This window comes from Oncorhynchus keta, unplaced genomic scaffold (genome assembly GCF_023373465.1).
Source record: "Oncorhynchus keta strain PuntledgeMale-10-30-2019 unplaced genomic scaffold, Oket_V2 Un_scaffold_12948_pilon_pilon, whole genome shotgun sequence".
Lineage (NCBI taxonomy): Eukaryota > Metazoa > Chordata > Actinopteri > Salmoniformes > Salmonidae > Oncorhynchus > Oncorhynchus keta.
Genome location: NW_026290768.1, coordinates 42,501 through 55,000, shown reverse-complemented (window position 1 = coordinate 55,000; position 12,500 = coordinate 42,501). Strand labels below are relative to the sequence as shown.

Sequence of the window (12,500 nt, the reverse complement as noted above, 5' to 3'; positions counted from 1 at the left end):
TTGGTAATGTCTGTCTGTCTGTCTGTCTGAACCAGGTGGTCAGTAAGGTGGAGTTTAGTAATGTCTGTCTGTCTGTCTGAACCAGGTGGGCAGTACGGTGGAGTTTAGTAATGTCTGTCTGTCTCTCTGAACCAGGTGGGCAGTAAGGAGTTTAGTAATATCTGTCTGTCTCTCTGAACCAGGTGGGCAGTAAGGTGGAGTCTAGTAATGTCTGTCTGTCTGAACCAGGTGGACAGTAAGGTGGAGTTTAGTAATGTCTGTCTGTCTGTCTGAACCAGGTGGGCAGTAAGGTGGAGTTTAGTCATGTCTGTCTCTCTGAACCAGGTGGACAGTAAGGTGGAGTTTAGTAATGTCTGTCTGTCTGTCTGAACCAGGTGGGCAGTAAGGTGGAGTTTAGTAATGTCTGTCTGTCTGTCTGAACCAGGTGGGCAGTAAGGTGGAGTTTAGTCATGTCTGTCTGTCTGAACCAGGTGGGCAGTAAGGTGGAGTTTAGTAATGTCTGTCTGTCTCTCTGAACCAGGTGGGCAGTAAGGTGGAGTTTAGTAATGTCTGTCTGTCTCTCTGAACCAGGTGGACAGTAAGGTGGAGTTTAGTAATGTCTGTCTGTCTCTCTGAACCAGGTGGACAGTAAGGTGGAGTTTAGTAATGTCTGTCTGTCTGTCTGAACCAGGTGGGCAGTAAGGTGGAGTTTAGTAATGTCTGTCTGTCTGTCTGTCTGTCTGTCTGTCTGTCTGTCTGAACCAGGTGTGGTGTAAGATCTGTCTGTCTCTCTGAACCAGGTCGGCAGTAAGGTGGAGTTTAGTAATGTCTGTCTGTCTCTCTGAACCAGGTGGACAATAAGGTGGAGTTTAGTAATGTCTGTCTGTCTGAACCAGGTGGACAGTAAGTTGGAGTTTAGTAATGGCTGTCTGTCTCTCTGAACCAGGTCGGCAGTAAGGTGGAGTTTGGTAATGTCTGTCTGTCTGTCTCTCTGAACCAGGTCGGCAGTAAGGTGGAGTTTAGTAATGTCTGTCTGTCTGTCTGTCTCTCTGAACCAGGTGGACAGTAAGGTGGAGTTTAGTAATGTCTGTCTGTCTCTCTGAACCAGGTGGGCAGTAAGGTGGAGTTTAGTAATGTCTGTCTGTCTGAACCAGGTGGACAGTAAGGTGGAGTTTAGTAATGTCTGTCTGTCTGAACCAGGTGGACAGTAAGGTGGAGTTTAGTAATGTCTGTCTGTCTCTCTGAACCAGGTGGGCAGTAAGGTTTAGTTTAGTAATGTCTGTCTGCCTCTCTGAACCAGGTGGGCAGTAAGGTGGAGTTTAGTAATGTCTGTCTGTCTCTCTGAACCAGGTGGGCAGTAAGGAGTTTAGTAATGTCTGTCTGTCTCTCTGAACCAGGTGGGCAATAAGGGGTTTAGTAATGTCTGTCTGTCTGAACCAGGTGGGCAGTAAGGAGAATAGTAATATCTGTCTGTCTGTCTCTCTGAACCAGGTGGGCAGTAAGGGGTTTAGTAATGTCTGTCTGTCTCTCTGAACCAGGTGGGCAGTAAGGTGGAGTTTGGTAATGTCTGTCTGTCTGTCTGTCTGAACCAGGTGGACAGTAAGGTGGAGTTTAGTAATGTCTGTCTGTCTGAACCAGGTGGGCAGTAAGGTGGAGTTTAGTAATGTCTGTCTGTCTGTCTGAACCAGGTGGGCAGTAAGGTGGAGTTTAGTAATGTCTGTCTCTCTGAACCAGGTGGGCAGTAAGGAGTTTAGTAATATCTGTCTGTCTCTCTGAACCAGGTGGACAGTAAGGTGGAGTTTAGTAATGTCTGTCTGTCTGTCTGAACCAGGTGGGCAGTAAGGTGGAGTTTAGTCATGTCTGTCTCTCTGAACCAGGTGGACAGTAAGGTGGAGTTTAGTAATGTCTGTCTGTCTGTCTGAACCAGGTGGGCAGTAAGGTGGAGTTTAGTAATGTCTGTCTGTCTGTCTGAACCAGGTGGGCAGTAAGGTGGAGTTTAGTAATGTCTGTCTGTCTGAACCAGGTGGGCAGTAAGGTGGAGTTTAGTAATGTCTGTCTGTCTCTCTGAACCAGGTGGGCAGTAAGGTGGAGTTTAGTAATGTCTGTCTGTCTGTCTGAACCAGGTGGGCAGTAAGGTGGAGTTTAGTCATGTCTGTCTCTCTGAACCAGGTGGACAGTAAGGTGGAGTTTAGTAATGTCTGTCTGTCTGTCTGAACCAGGTGGGCAGTAAGGTGGAGTTTAGTAATGTCTGTCTGTCTGTCTGTCTGTCTGTCTGTCTGTCTGTCTGTCTGTCTGAACCAGGTGTGGTGTAAGATCTGTCTGTCTCTCTGAACCAGGTCGGCAGTAAGGTGGAGTTTAGTAATGTCTGTCTGTCTGAACCAGGTGGACAATAAGGTGGAGTTTAGTAATGTCTGTCTGTCTGAACCAGGTGGACAGTAAGGTGGAGTTTAGTAATGTCTGTCTGTCTCTCTGAACCAGGTGGACAGTAAGGTGGAGTTTGGTAATGTCTGTCTGTCTGTCTCTCTGAACCAGGTGGGCAGTAAGGTGGAGTTTAGTAATGTCTGTCTGTCTGTCTCTCTGAACCAGGTGGACAGTAAGGTGGAGTTTAGTAATGTCTGTCTGTCTCTCTGAACCAGGTGGGCAGTAAGGTGGAGTTTAGTAATGTCTGTCTGTCTGAACCAGGTGGACAGTAAGGTGGAGTTTAGTAATGTCTGTCTGTCTGAACCAGGTGGACAGTAAGGTGGAGTTTAGTAATGTCTGTCTGTCTCTCTGAACCAGGTGGGCAGTAAGGTTTAGTTTAGTAATGTCTGTCTGCCTCTCTGAACCAGGTGGGCAGTAAGGTGGAGTTTAGTAATGTCTGTCTGTCTCTCTGAACCAGGTGGACAGTAAGGTGGAGTTTGGTAATGTCTGTCTGTCTGTCTCTCTGAACCAGGTGGGCAGTAAGGTGGAGTTTAGTAATGTCTGTCTGTCTGTCTCTCTGAACCAGGTGGGCAGTAAGGTGGAGTTTGGTAATGTCTGTCTGTCTGTCTCTCTGAACCAGGTCGGCAGTAAGGTGGAGTTTAGTAATGTCTGTCTGTCTCTCTGAACCAGGTGGGCAGTAAGGTGGAGTTTAGTAATGTCTGTCTGTCTCTCTGAACCAGGTGGACAGTAAGGTGGAGTTTAGTAATGTCTGTCTGTCTCTCTGAACCAGGTGGACAGTAAGGTGGAGTTTAGTAATGTCTGTCTGTCTCTCTGAACCAGGTGGACAGTAAGGTGGAGTTTAGTAATGTCTGTCTGTCTCTCTGAACCAGGTGGGCAGTAAGGTGGAGTTTAGTAATGTCTGTCTGTCTCTCTGAACCAGGTGGGCAGTAAGGTGGAGTTTAGTAATGTCTGTCTGTCTCTCTGAACCAGGTGGTAGTAAGGAGTTTAGTAATGTCTGTCTGTCTCTCTGAACCAGGTGGACAGTAAGGTGGAGTTTAGTAATGTCTGTCTGTCTCTCTGAACCAGGTGGTAGTAAGGAGTTTAGTAATGTCTGTCTGTCTCTCTGAACCAGGTGGACAGTAAGGTGGAGTTTAGTAATGTCTGTCTGTCTCTCTGAACCAGGTGGACAGTAAGGTGGAGTTTAGTAATGTCTGTCTGTCTCTCTGAACCAGGTGGGCAGTAAGGTGGAGTTTAGTAATGTCTGTCTGTCTCTCTGAACCAGGTGGGCAGTAAGGAGTTTAGTAATGTCTGTCTGTCTCTCTGAACCAGGTGGACAGTAAGGTGGAGTTTAGTAATGTCTGTCTGTCTCTCTGAACCAGGTGGACAGTAAGGTGGAGTTTAGTAATGTCTTTCTGTCTCTCTGAACCAGGTGGGCAGTACGGTGGAGTTTAGTAATGTCTGTCTGTCTCTCTGAACCAGGTGGGCAGTAAGGTGGAGTTTAGTAATGTCTGTCTGTCTCTCTGAACCAGGTGGGCAGTAAGGTGGAGTTTAGTAATGTCTGTCTGTCTCTCTGAACCAGGTGGGCAGTAAGGTGGAGTTTAGTAATGTCTGTCTGTCTCTCTGAACCAGGTGGGCAGTAAGGTGGAGTTTAGTAATGTCTGTCTGTCTCTCTGAACCAGGTGGGCAGTAAGGTGGAGTTTAGTAATGTCTGTCTGTCTCTCTGAACCAGGTGCGCAGTAAGGTGGAGTTTAGTAATGTCTGTCTGTCTCTCTGAACCAGGTGGGCAGTAAGGTGGAGTTTAGTAATGTCTGTCTGTCTCTCTGAACCAGGTGGGCAGTAAGGTGGAGTTTAGTAATGTCTGTCTGTCTCTCTGAACCAGGTGGGCAGTAAGGTGGAGTTTAGTAATGTCTGTCTGTCTCTCTGAACCAGGTGGGCAGTAAGGTGGAGTTTAGTAATGTCTGTCTGTCTCTCTGAACCAGGTGGGCAGTAAGGTGGAGTTTAGTAATGTCTGTCTGTCTCTCTGAACCAGGTGGGCAGTAAGGTGGAGTTTAGTAATGTCTGTCTGTCTCTCTGAACCAGGTGGGCAGTAAGGTGGAGTTCCAGTGCCAGCAGGGCCACCTACTCAGGGTTCCACCACCCGACTCTGCCGGTCTGACCTCACCTGGAGCGGATCTCAGCCAACATGCATCCGTGAGCTCTCCTTATCTCTTCTTCAGTCCCCTCTCCTCTTCCTCAGTCCGCTCTCCTCTGTCTCTCTTCTCCTCTTCCTCAGTCCGCTCTCCTCTCTCCCCTCTCCTATTCCTCAGTTCCCCCTCCTCTCTCCTCTTCTGCAGTCCTCTCCTCTCTCCTCTCTCTGCTCTTCCCTCTCTTTGCTCTTTCCTCTCTCTTCTCTCCTCTTCCTCAGTCCTCTCTCTGCTCTCACAACCTCTCCTCTTCCTCAGTCCTCTATCCTCTATCCTCTCTCCTCTTCCTCAGTCCTCTATCCTCTCTCCTCTCTTCTCCGTCCTCCCTCCTCTCCACTTCACATCTCCTGCTCCACTCTGCAATCAACACCATGCCATTATGAGTGTGTCTGCCAGTGAAGTGTTGTTGACATGATTACTGATGTGTAGTGTAGCCTGAAGTGTGTAGAATGTTGCCGGGCCAATCGCTGTCAGTTTCCCTATGAAGTGTGTAGAATGTTGCCTGGCCAATCTTCAGTTTCTATGAAGTGTGTAGAATGTTGCCGGGCCAATCGCTGTCAGTTTCCTATGAAGTGTGTAGAATGTTGCCGGGCCAATGCTGTCAGTTTCCCTATGAAGTGTGTAGAATGTTGCCTGGCCAATCGCTGTCAGTTTCCTATGAAGTGTGTAGAATGTTGCCTGGCCAATCGCTGTCAGTTTCCCTATGAAGTGTGTAGAATGTTGTCTGGCCAATCGCTGTCAGTTTCCCTATGAAGTGTGTAGAATGTTGCCTGGCCAATCGCTGTCAGTTTCCCTATGAAGTGTGTAGAATGTTGCCTGGCCAATCGCTGTCAGTTTCCCTATGAAGTGTGTAGAATGTTGCCGGGCCAATCGCTGTCAGTTTCCCTATGAAGTGTGTAGAATGTTGCCTGGCCAATCGCTGTCAGTTTCTGTGAAGTGTGTAGAATGTTGCCTGGCCAATCGCTATCAGTTTCCCTATGAAGTGTGTAGAATGTTGCCTGGCCAATCGCTGTCAGTTTCCCTATGAAGTGTGTAGAATGTTGCCTGGCCAATCGCTATCAGTTTCCTGTGAAGTGTGTAGAATGTTGCCTGGCCAATCGCTGTCAGTTTCCCCATGAAGTGTGTAGAATGTTGCCTGGCCAATCGCTGTCAGTTTCCCTATGAAGTGTGTAGAATGTTGCCGGGCCAATCGCTGTCAGTTTCCCTATGAAGTGTGTAGAATGTTGCCTGGCCAATCGCTGTCAGTTTCCCTATGAAGTGTGTAGAATGTTGCCTGGCCAATCGCTGTCAGTTTCCCGAAGCCAGAGGGGCTTTTCCTCTGGGACACGCCACATCACACGACTGATGTATTCAACATTAGTATTTTAAGAGTGATAAGTGCCTGCTATTTACACTGATTCATCCGACATTAAAAGGAAACATTACTACTGTACACATTTGCATAGGATTATGATTTATTGCTGATGAAAATGATATTTCATAATCACTATTATCATAACTACTCCCCTAGACAAAATTCCCATTGGAATTACCCTTTGATGGGAAAAATGCTTCGTTAGCTAATACAACATCTGTATCCTCCAGCCGTACCCCAATGGTGTGTCTGTGTGGTTATTTATGTACAGTATCTCAGTGGTCTGTCTGATCTGTCTACTGCACTGCCATGTGGTGTGGTCCTGTCCTGTCGGCTCCTGTCCTGTCTGGTCCTGTGTGCTCCTGTCCTGTCTGGTCCTGTCCTGTCTATTCCTGTGTGCTCCTGTCCTGTCTGCTCCTGTCCTGTCTGGTCCTGTCTGATCCTGTCCTGTCTGGTCCTGTGTGCTCCTGTCCTGTCTGGTCCTGTCCTGTCTGGTCCTGTGTGCTCCTGTCCTGTCTGCTCCTGTCCTGTCTGGTCCTGTGTGCTCCTGTCCTGTCTGCTCCTGTCCTGTCTGGTCCTGTCTGGTCCTGTCCTGTCTGGTCCTGTGTGCTCCTGTCCTGTCTGGTCCTGTCCTGTCTGGTCCTGTGTGCTCCTGTCCTGTCTGCTCCTGTCCTGTCTGGTCCTGTGTGCTCCTGTCCTGTCTGCTCCTGTCCTGTCTGGTCCTGTCTGATCCTGTCCTGTCTGGTCCTGTGTGCTCCTGTCCTGTCTGGTCCTGTCCTGTCCCTCCTCCATCTTCTCTCTGTGATTGAGCAGAACGCAGCCCTCTCCTCCTCCCTCATGCCCTCCTCCATCTTCTCTCTGTGATGGAGCAGAACACAGCCCTCTCCTCCTCCCTCATGCCCTCCTCCATCTTCTCTCTGTGATGGAGCAGAACACAGCCCTTCCATCCTCCCTATTTCCTATTAGAGTTAATGTCACTAAATCATCATGAAGGGCCAGTTCACTGCTGTGACACTGTCACTAAAACAACATGAAGGACCAATTCACTGCTGTGAATTGGGTGCCATTTGGGTGCCATTTGGGCCCTGATCTAAAGTAGTACACTATATCGGGAATAGTGTTCTATTTGGGAGGCAACCTATCTACTGCTCTCTCAGTTGACCAACAACTTGCTTTAGGCCAAGCAGAAAAAAAAAAAAATATCCACGTAATGAGTTCAGTTATTTTGTGGAATCCATCCCCATCAAAGTTGCCCATCCCTGGTGTTGACCTACAGCGCCTTGCCCATCCCTGCTGTTGACCTACAGGGCCTTGCCCATCCCTGGTGTTGACCTACAGGGCCTTGCCCATCCCTGGTGTTGACCTACAGGGCCTTGCCCATCCCTGGTGTTGACCTACAGGGCCTTGCCCATCCCTGGTGTTGACCTACAGCGCCTTGCCCATCCCTGGTGTTGACCTACAGGGCCTTGCCCATCCCTGGTGTTGACCTACAGGGCCTTGCCCATCCCTGGTGTTGACCTACAGCGCCTTGCCCATCCCTGGTGTTGACCTACAGCGCCTTGCCCATCCCTGGTGTTGACCTACAGGGCCTTGCCCATCCCTGGTGTTGACCTACAGCGCCTTGCCCATCCCTGGTGTTGACCTACAGCGCCTTGCCCATCCCTGGTGTTGACCTACAGGGCCTTGCCCATCCCTGGTGTTGACCTACAGGGCCTTGCCCATCCCTGGTGTTGACCTACAGGGCCTTGCCCATCCCTGGTGTTGACCTACAGGGCCTTGCCCATCCCTGGTGTTGACCTACAGGGCCTTGCCCATCCCTGGTGTTGACCTACAGGGCCATGCCCATCCCTGGTGTTGACCTACAGGGCCATGCCCATCCCTGGTGTTGACCTACAGGGCCTTGCCCATCCCTGGTGTTGACCTACAGCGCCTTGCCCATCCCTGGTGTTGACCTACAGGGCCATGCCCATCCCTGGTGTTGACCTACAGGGCCTTGCCCATCCCTGGTGTTGACCTACAGGGCCTTGCCCATACCTGGTGTTGACCTACAGGGCCTTGCCCATACCTGGTGTTGACCTACAGGGCCTTGCCCATCCCTGGTGTTGACCTACAGGGCCTTGCCCATCCCTGGTGTTGACCGACAGGGCCTTGCCCATCCCTGGTGTTGACCTACAGGGCCTTGCCCATCCCTGGTGTTGACCTACAGGGCCTTGCCCATCCCTGGTGTTGACCTACAGCGCCTTGCCCATCCCTGGTGTTGACCTACAGGGCCTTGCCAATCCCTGGTGTTGACCTACAGCGCCTTGCCAATCCCTGGTGTTGACCTACAGGGCCTTGCCAATCCCTGGTGTTGACCTACAGGGCCTTGCCAATCCCTGGTGTTGACCTACAGGGCCTTGCCAATCCCTGGTGTTGACCTACAGGGCCTTGCCCATCCCTGGTGTTGACCTACAGGGCCTTGCCCATCCCTGGTGTTGACCTACAGGGCCTTGCCCATCCCTGGTGTTGACCTACAGGGCCTTGCCCATCCCTGGTGTTGACCTACAGGGCCTTGCCCATCCCTGGTGTTGACCTACAGGGCCTTGCCCATCCCTGGTGTTGACCTACAGCGCCTTGCCCATCCCTGGTGTTGACCTACAGCGCCTTGCCCATCCCTGGTGTTGACCTACAGGGCCTTGCCCATCCCTGGTGTTGACCTACAGCGCCTTGCCCATCCCTGGTGTTGACCTACAGGGCCTTGCCCATCCCTGGTGTTGACCTACAGGGCCTTGCCCATCCCTGGTGTTGACCTACAGGGCCTTGCCCATCCCTGGTGTTGACCTACAGGGCCTTGCCCATCCCTGGTGTTGACCTACAGGGCCTTGCCCATCCCTGGTGTTGACCTACAGGGCCTTGCCCATCCCTGGTGTTGACCTACAGGGCCTTGCCCATCCCTGGTGTTGACCTACAGGGCCTTGCCCATCCCTGGTGTTGACCTACAGGGCCTTGCCCATCCCTGGTGTTGACCTACAGCGGCTTGCAAAAGTGTTCATCCCCCTTGGTGTTTTTACTATTTTGTTGCAATTCAACCTGTAATTTAAATAGATGTTTTTTTTTTTATGTAATGTAATGGACATACACAAAATTGGTGAGGTGAACTAGAAAAAATAACCTGTTTTAAAAAAATTAAAAATATTTTTAAAAAACTGAAAATTGGTGTGTTCATATGTATTCCCCCTTTACTTAGAAGCCCCTAAACAAGATATGGTGCTACCAATTACCTTCAGAAGTCACATAGTTAGTTAAATAAAGTCCACCTGTGTGCAATCTAAGTGTCACATGACAGTAAATATACACCTGTTCTGAAAGGCCCAAGAGTCTGCAACACCACTAAGCAAGGGGCACCACCAAGCAAACGGCACCATGAAGACCAAGGAGCTCTCCAAACAGGTCAGGGACAAAGTAGTGGAGAAGTACAGACCACGGTTGGGTTATGAAAAATATCTGAAACGTTGAACATCCCCACAGCGCACCGTTAAATCCATTATTTTAAAAATAATGGAAAGATTGTGTCATCACAACAAACCTGCCAAAGAGAGGGCCACCTACCAAAGAGAGGGCCACCTACCAAAGAGAGGGCCACCTACCAAAGAGAGGGCCACCTACCAAAGAGAGGGCCACCTACCAAAGAGAGGGCCACCTACCAAAGAGAGGGCCACCTACCAAAGAGCACGGAGCAGGCAAAGATGGCATTAATCAGAGAGGCACCAAAGAGATCAAAGATAATACTGAAGGAGCTGCAAAGCTCCACAGCGGAGATTGGAATATCTGTCCATAGGATAAAAAAATAAGCTTAAAGAAGAAAATAAGAAAACACGTTTGGTGTTTCGCCAAAAGGCATGTGGGAGACTCCCCAGACATATGGAAAGAAGGTACTCTGGTCAGATGAGACTAAAATGTAGCTTTTTGGCCATCAAGGAAAATGCAATTTCTGGTGCAAACCCGTGTTGGGTTTGCACCTCTCATCTCCCCGAGAACACCATCCCCACAGTGAAGCATGGTGGTGGCAGCATCATGTTGTGGGGATGTTTTTCATCGGCAGGAACTGGGAAACTGGTCAGAATTGAAGGAATGATGGATGGCGCTAAATACAGGGAAATTATTGAGGGAAACCTGTTTCAGTCTTTCAGCGATTTGAGACTGGGATGGAGGTTCACCTTCCAGCAGGACAATGACCCTAAGCATACTGCTAAAGCAACACTCAAATGGTTTAATGGGAAACATTTAAATGTCTTGTAATGGTCTTGTCAAAGCTCAGACCTCAATCCAATTGAGAATCTGTGGTATGACTTAAAGATTGCTGTACACCAGTGGAACCCATCCAACTTGATGGAGCTGAAACAGTTTTGCCTTGAAGAATGGGCAAAGATCCCAGTGAATAGATGTGCCAAACTTATAGAGACATACCCCAAGAGACTTGCAGCTGTAATTGCTGCACAAGGTGTTTCTACAAAGTATTGACTTTGAGGGGGTGAATAATTATACACATTCAAGTTTTCTGTTTTCTAGTGTTATTTCTTGGTCCCCCAAAAAAAAAAAAAAAAAAAAATATAACTATTATTTCCAGGTTGTAAGGCAACAAAATAGGGAAAATTCCAAGGGGAGTAAATACTTTCACAAGCCTCTGTAATATGTTTCCCTGTTCACGTCCCTGATTAACTCTCTGTGTGTGTGTGTTCTCTCTGCAGCCCATTCGTGTAAGCAGCCCAAGTCCCCTCCCAATGCAGACGTGGTTGGGATGGAGCTGGCTCCGTATGGCTACACCCTGCTCTACTCCTGCCAGCCTGGCTTCATCCTGTCTGGGGGGTCAGAACACAGGGTCTGCAGGTCTGATGGAAGCTGGACCGGTAAGGTCCCCATCTGCAGAGGTAGGGAAATGAAGTCTATCTGGTTTTATACTATGATATTGAAAAATGTTTCCAACACAACTTGACAGATACTGAGATACAATGCCAGTGATGAGAACAAACAATAGATATCTAAATGTGACAAGTAAGTATAGAAGTACTGTAGAAAGCTGGTTATGACTGGGACAGAAGTACTGTAGAAAGCTGGTTATGTCTGGACAGAAGTACTGTAGAAAGCTGGTTATGGCTGGAACAGAAGTACTGTAGAAAGCTGGTTATGGTTGGAACAGAAGTACTGTAGAAAGCTGGTTATGTCTGGACAGAAGTACTCTAGAAAGCTGGTTATGGCTGGAACAGAAGTACTGTAGAAAGCTGGTTATGGCTGGACAGAAGTACTGTAGAAAGCTGGTTATGGTTGGAACAGAAGTACTGTAGAAAGCTGGTTATGGCTGGACAGAAGTACTGTAGAAAGCTGGTTATGGTTGGAACAGAAGTACTGTAGAAAGCTGGTTATGGCTGGACAGAAGTACTGTAGAAAGCTGGTTATGGTTGGAACAGAAGTACTGTAGAAAGCTGGTTATGGCTGGAACAGAAGTACTGTAGAAAGCTGGTTATGGTTGGAACAGAAGTACTGTAGAAAGCTGGTTATGGCTGGACAGAAGTACTGTAGAAAGCTGGTTATGACTGGGACAGAAGTACTGTAGAAAGCTGGTTATGGTTGGAACAGAAGTACTGTAGAAAGCTGGTTATGGCTGGACAGAAGTACTGTAGAAAGCTGGTTATGGTTGGAACAGAAGTACTGTAGAAAGCTGGTTATGGCTGGACAGAAGTACTGTAGAAAGCTGGTTATGGTTGGAACAGAAGTACTGTAGAAAGCTGGTTATGGCTGGAACAGAAGTACTGTAGAAAGCTGGTTATGGTTGGAACAGAAGTACTGTAGAAAGCTGGTTATGGCTGGACAGAAGTACTGTAGAAAGCTGGTTATGGTTGGACAGAAGTACTGTAGAAAGCTGGTTATGGCTGAACAGAAGTACTGTAGAAAGCTGGTTATGGCTGGACAGAAGTACTGTAGAAAGCTGGTTATGGCTGGACAGAAGTACTGTAGAAAGCTGGTTATGGTTGGAACAGAAGTACTGTAGAAAGCTGGTTATGGCTGGAACAGAAGTACTGTAGAAAGCTGGTTATGGCTGGGACAGAAGTGCTGTAGAAAGCTGGTTATGGCTGGAACAGAAGTACTGTAGAAAGCTGGTTATGGCTGGAACAGAAGTACTGTAGAAAGCTGGTTATGGCTGGAACAGAAGTGCTGTAGAAAGCTGGTTATGGCTGGAACAGAAGTACTGTAGAAAGCTGGTTATGGCTGGAACAGAAGTACTGTAGAAAGCTGGTTATGGCTGGAACAGAAGTACTGTAGAAAGCTGGTTATGGCTGGACAGAAGTACTGTAGAAAGCTGGTTATGGTTGGAACAGAAGTACTGTAGAAAGCTGGTTATGGCTGGACAGAAGTACTGTAACTTCAAGGTCATGGTTATAGCAGAACTGAGTGTCCAAAAACACAATGTGAAAGCTCACGCAACTTTTAAAAAGACTGGCGGTTCATCGTTTCCTTTCCAAGTGGGTGGTTTTTACATTCTGTTGTTTTTGATACTCAGTTGTTACTTCCTGCCATAAACAGCACCTGGAAGGATCTCTTCCTGCCAT

General features: G+C 48.5%; 1 protein-coding gene across 1 annotated transcript in view; it reads left to right on the top strand.

Annotated features, from left to right (window-relative positions):
* Nucleotides 1-12,500, top strand: part of LOC127927324 (CUB and sushi domain-containing protein 3-like) — a 65,621-nt gene that overhangs the window by 51,431 nt on the left and 1,690 nt on the right. Inside the window, exons 5-6 of the mRNA XM_052513486.1 lie at nt 4,459-4,569; nt 10,644-10,823. Coding sequence (XP_052369446.1) covers nt 4,459-4,569; nt 10,644-10,823 — 291 coding nt within the window. The remainder of the gene's footprint in view (nt 1-4,458; nt 4,570-10,643; nt 10,824-12,500) is intronic.